Source organism: Pecten maximus, chromosome 16 (assembly GCF_902652985.1).
Source record: "Pecten maximus chromosome 16, xPecMax1.1, whole genome shotgun sequence".
Classification (NCBI taxonomy): Eukaryota; Metazoa; Mollusca; class Bivalvia; order Pectinida; family Pectinidae; genus Pecten; species Pecten maximus.
Genome location: NC_047030.1, coordinates 21,905,590 through 21,911,589, shown reverse-complemented (window position 1 = coordinate 21,911,589; position 6,000 = coordinate 21,905,590). Strand labels below are relative to the sequence as shown.

The 6,000-nt window shown below is 35.3% G+C and overlaps 1 protein-coding gene across 1 annotated transcript; it reads right to left on the bottom strand.

The window, feature by feature from the left end:
* Positions 1-2,028: 2,028 nt before the first annotated feature.
* On the bottom strand, positions 2,029-5,195 carry LOC117345085. The gene is made up of 4 exons (XM_033908032.1): positions 4,358-5,195; positions 3,679-3,783; positions 2,921-3,022; positions 2,029-2,272 (listed from the first exon to the last, which is right to left on the bottom strand). Exons 1-4 carry the CDS (start codon positions 4,409-4,411, stop codon positions 2,099-2,101), a joined length of 435 nt encoding a protein of 144 aa, XP_033763923.1. The 5' UTR covers positions 4,412-5,195; the 3' UTR covers positions 2,029-2,098.
* Between the last annotated feature and the right edge of the window lie 805 nt (positions 5,196-6,000).

Genomic DNA, 6,000 nt, shown 5'->3' with positions numbered 1-6,000 from the left:
AATGTCCATATAGGATACTATTAAGATCTCTGAGCACTGTAAGAGGAACATTTTCGACACAAATAGTTGAAAAGTGGAGTTTGGGGCTATTTTAGGAATATGCATATTTTACCTCAAATTTGCTGTTGAACTTTTTTTCCTAAAGACGGACTACTTGCTGTGATCAGAGTTCTTCATAGTGTCTAATAAGAGCGTTTTTGAAGATTGAAATGCCTTCCTATATGCCTTTATTGTGTTATATAATTTACCACCGCCATTTGCATTTCAAAGTCAAAAGAGAATCAATGTTTATACTTTTATAGAGTAACATCTGGTCAAACAAACGCTCACATTACCTGATATAGACACTTGTGACATGGTTAATTTCCTCTATACGTCTGATCCACATTAGCTTTCTTAGTTCTCCTAAAATCATTTTACATATGTTTAACCGAAATTTACAGGTAGCTTAACAAATTAAATGTCGAAAATCAAGACTCATGCATAGCCATGAAAGATATTAAGAATTGGTCAAGTTACTTCTGTTTAATTGCAACAGAATAGTGGTTTCATTTCATTTTGGTAAAATATCATTCGATTTACTTTTTACATGAACCTATACCAATCTGATTAAAATACATATCTTCAATTCGCCTACTATACGCTACGATAGCAGAGATGTATTTTAATTAGACTGGCCATAATACATGCCCAAAGTCAAGTTACTGATTTTCAATACATCATATTAAGCTGTTTCCTGTACCATCTAAGTATTATGCAATTTTTTATCCGTAGAATACGAACTTTATTATGTGATTATTATCGTTATGTATTTTTTCTTGGAGAATAATGTTAATATAGATTGTTATCAATAGGCACAGGGTTGTTGTAGATAGCCCCCCCCCCCCCCCCCCCCCCCCCCCCCCCCCCCCCCCCAAAAAAAAAATACAAACAAAACAAAACACATTAATATATAAACGATGTGAAAAGAAATTAGGAAAATTGTATGCGTTAATCTAAAGGTATAACACAAACACTAAAGACTAATGCAATAAAGAAAGTAAAATTGATTTTACACAGGTTCGAGAATAAAATCATGTGGATAATGTGCAGAAATCGAATGGCTATCAGAAACAGGATTTCCATATTAGGTTAATTATCACAAATCGTATCATACAGGTAGAGTTTCATCTTTTCTTTTCTTTTTTATTAGGATTGGACATACGCAATTCGATAATCTCGATGTGTCATAACTACCATTTTGGAACTTAGACATGTTTGATCCAACATGAAGTGATATTCCGTCCAGTTTGATGGGCTAGTTGCAAGTTGATTTTACCAATATAAGAAAACTCTCTTTGGACGAGAGAAACTCGTTTGATAACATCATCTAAAGAGTTCCAGTTACTTAATGTTGGTCATGGTGACATACTGCCGTAGTCTTTTGACCGTCGTCGTGCGTAATCCGTTAACTTTTCCTTGTGAACACGATGACTTGAGTAAATGTTAACCGAGATTGGTGAAAATTGGTATGCAGTCTTTTATCAATAAGATCTCTGATGGTTCGAAAATAGGAATTATTCATCAGTAACTTACAGTTATTGCCCTTTGTAATTATATTATTATTGGACTTCGTGAACACGATAACTGGCGTAAATATCAACCAAGTTTGATGAAAGTTTGCAACTAGCCGCAGTGGCACAAGATCTTAAACGAGTTTGAAAATGGAAATTATTCAACAATAACTTACAGAGTCATTGCCCTTTGTAATAATATCATTATTGAACCTTGTGAGCACAATAATTGGAGTAAATATCAACCAAATTAATTACGTTGTTCCCGTGACATGCTATCTATCATACCCTAGGGTAGATGGATGATGGAAGAAACCAGGATCATAGCGATTGTATCTAACATTCCATGCAGACATTTTGATTAAACATACTCTTCTTCAACAAAAAAATCAAAAGTAGGTATTAAAAAACAGCAGTTAAAGGAACCTAATGAATACTTTTATAAACGACCTGAAGTATTATACGACACGAATTGTAAATTGTAATCAATAATGTTTCAACATTAATCTTTATTAGATAAACAATAAGCATTGTCTTCTGGCGAACTAATCAATCACCAATGTTGGAGCAGGAACTGAGGTGGAGGAGACAACAGGTTTGACCCCAAGGTCATACTTCTGACGTCCGTGACAGAAATGGACGATATTCCTAGAGTGATTTCCTAAGTCACTGTTCTGTAGCTTGGCCTCACCGCCGGTTATCAACTTAATCATAGCCAACTGTCAACAGAGAATGAATTATTATAATCAAAAATGTTTTAAAGCAGGTATAATTCGTAATGAATGTTATACTGTACATTTGTATTGGTCAATGCGTGGAATTTACTTTAAGCCAGATATAACACGGTTACCTTCCCCTCAATGAAAATGTTAGGTGGTACAGATGTATTGCGGGAATTTAGAAAATCTTAAATCTTTGTCATTATAAAATTTGTAGTGATGGTATGATGTATTTTGGAATGAATTCTTATAACTATTTAGTAGGAAAACACCCATAAAAAGAGATACATGAAGGGTTACACTGATTCCTGTTACCAGCTCTGCCACTCACACAAATTCGGAGGACTGACCAAATGCCCAAAACGAACTAAGTTTGCGGATTTCTCATATATATACATCTGTGCTGTTTGCTGGCGTGGGTCGACAAAGGACGAACGTATTGATCTCCCGCCACAGGAAAGTCCTCATCAGGGGCGACAACTCCGCCCAATAGCAATAGTCCCAACACTACTACATCCTCAACTCTTCGGGTATTGTCGCTGTCGTAATGTAGATTCCTCGAGGAGTTACGGATGAACACTGCTAGTGCTTTTCAAATTACAAGTAGGGAATCTACAACACACCACACGTGTGACCTGGATATCTTACCTCCAACATTTCCAGTCCTTGGACAGTGTGTACGAGGTGTTGTTGAGTATTGTGGAGAGGCCAGATATAACAACTGCTGGTCGTCCGCCCGGCCATATAGTGCTACAACAGATAAGTCAGGCCTGTAACTCGAATCATGTGGGACATGTTTATAAATAACACAAGTCATGTGATTTATATAAATAGTACAAAGCATCACGTGGTTTGTTTATAAATAACACAAGTCATGTGATGCATATCAATAGGGAAAGTCGTCACGTGGCTTGTATATAAATAACACGTTATATGATTTATGTAAATAGTACAAGCTATCACGTGGTTTGAATAATACACCTTATTGTCTAATTCATAAAATTAGACAAGCCATCACGTGGCTTTTACATGAATAATACACGTCATGTGATTTATATACAAGTACAAGTCAACATGTGACTTGTATATTAATAACACAAGTCCTGTGATTTATGTAAATAGTACAAGTCAACACGTGGCATGTATATGAATAATACAAGTCATGTGATATATATAAAAAGTACAACTCATCACGTGGCTTGTATATGAATAATACACGTCATGTGATTTATATACAAGTACAAATCAACATGTGACTTGTATATTAATAACACAAGTTATGTGGTTTATAAAAAAATAGTACAAGTCATCACGTGGCTTGTACATTAATAACACAAGTCATGTGATGTATATAAATCACGGTTCAATGCATTGTTTTTCTGCCTTAATGAATTTTCCTTTTTTACCGTGTGGGAATCGTAGTAAAATGAAATGGCTCCCTTTTCTGGATGTTCGCTGTTTGGAGGATGAGTAGCGTGTCCGTGGTGTCCATGATGACCTGATGGCGTGGTCTGCAACACAACACATTAGAATATGGTCTATGCCATTAATCATTTCATCTTGATGATATCATTTTTTATTATTTTTTTTCTGCATGTTTAGCTTTAAAAAGTACATGGTTCAGACATGGTACAGACGGCATTAACTTACTGTATAATGTCTCAGTGGCCTATCTACTGATGAAAATATCGACAAAATTGTTAACTCTTGTCTGCACATTGAAGGTTTTAGAAAATTAAGAGAAAATATGTTACATTACCATTGGATTTCATTAATCGGTAGCTCTTTATCGAATGAAGAACAAAACGAACGATAACTTATCTTTTTGTTCTTTTTTTTTCTATCAAGTACCTATATGGACCGCATTAAAAATCTTAAGTAGTCCTAATGCTTTGTTTTAAATGTATAAATGATACAATTTAAAATCACGAATACTTATACTTTTGACGTATATACTTTGCTATAAAATATTATTGTAGTAATAAAGTATATAAATATATACTCAGTCCGTGACCTCAAGTATGGACATAAATGCTACATTTTATTTTCAATTCCCATAAATATCATTAGGGGTTAAATAATTACCATAGAGTAGGTGAGAGAGGCCAGAGCCAGGGTGAGGACGATACTTCGGATCATGGTGACGTTCTGTAGTACTGTAGTAAACAGCGAGCGCCTCCACACCTTTATCTATTGAGTAACAAAGATAAGACATGACCGACATGTGACCACGTGACCGCGTCACCATGGTTACAAGGTGAAAGTGTAATACTTTGGTAATAATACACATTGAGATGTCGGCGGTATTAAAATTGTAGTATGTAGGTTTTCGATTAACTTGGACACTAACAGCATTCGTTTATTTTCCGTTAATTAAAAACAAAAGAAAATCACCACGCCATACCAAACTTAGACATTATTAGAAGTATCAATTTAACCAACTGATTAAATATGGGGTGAATGCATTTCTCATTCTTTATTTTACTATTTTTTAGACTCATTTTTTATTTTTCTAAATTTCTGTCTAAATTTCTACTTTTTTTTTATCTCTTGCAACACTGACAAATCCCATTCTTATCTATTAGAGTTACTTCCCTTCGTTTCACGGTGTTGGTGAGGCTCTAGCTTGACAGCCGATAAGGGTCGAGAAGGACGAGTCCTAGAGGGACGAAACATTGAAACATGTACATCTGCAGCTGAAAACAACAAGAGAAAGTCTACAAGAGACAAAGTAATATTTTAACTAAATTTTAACAAACCGAAATAATATATATATACAAAAAATCTGCTACACGGCGACCTTGGAAGGTGGCAGAGTGGTTAGGTGTCCCGACAGTTTATCACTACCTCCACCTCTTCGTCGCCAGTTCGAAACCCATGTAGGGCAGTTGCCTGGTACTGACTGTAGACTGGTGGTTTTTCTCCAGGTACTCCGGCTTTCCTCCACATCCAAAACCTAGCACGTCCTTTGATGACCGTGGCTGTTAATAGGACGTTAAACAAAATAAACCAAAGAGACCTTGAAAACGTAGAAGGAGAATGAGACCAGGTAAGCAGGATTAGTCAAATTAGATTTATCGTTGATATGCATGCACAATAACATTAATATGTTAGTTTAGTTTTCAAAACTATTGTGAATATTTACATAACGATTTTCAAATTTAAATCATTTATAGGAATATGAATTTCCCGCCATGTACGTCATCACCTTCCATAGACAGGTCAAGTTCAAAGTCACGTAATAGATTACATGTAAAATCAACAAATAAAAAGATACAAAATTTAATGATTTAACCTTATTTACTTAAAGTATTTCTCAGCGTTTAAGGTTAGACCAGTTGATTTATCGCGAGCATCTGTTTAGCAGACAATGTGATTGGTCAACTTGCAGACGACAGCTTAGTTCTAACATACATAGCGGGCATTGGGGCGCAATATTTTCCACGACTTTCGGTGATGTTTTCAATAATAATGGATCATGAGCATATTTTATGGATTCATATCAAGTTTAAGTGATATATAGACCTTGGGTCGTGATCGAAACAACTGATTAATGTTGCCAGTTTCCTTTATGCACACGACTTCCGTCATTTTCCCCATTTTTGCTGGCATATACCCGCCTGTGTCTCCATCAATTTATATACAATGTATAAACAAAATGCAATAAAGCAAAACAATATCGACGATTGTTAATACTTGTGTCTTGTGTTGTTGAGGACGTCAAGCTT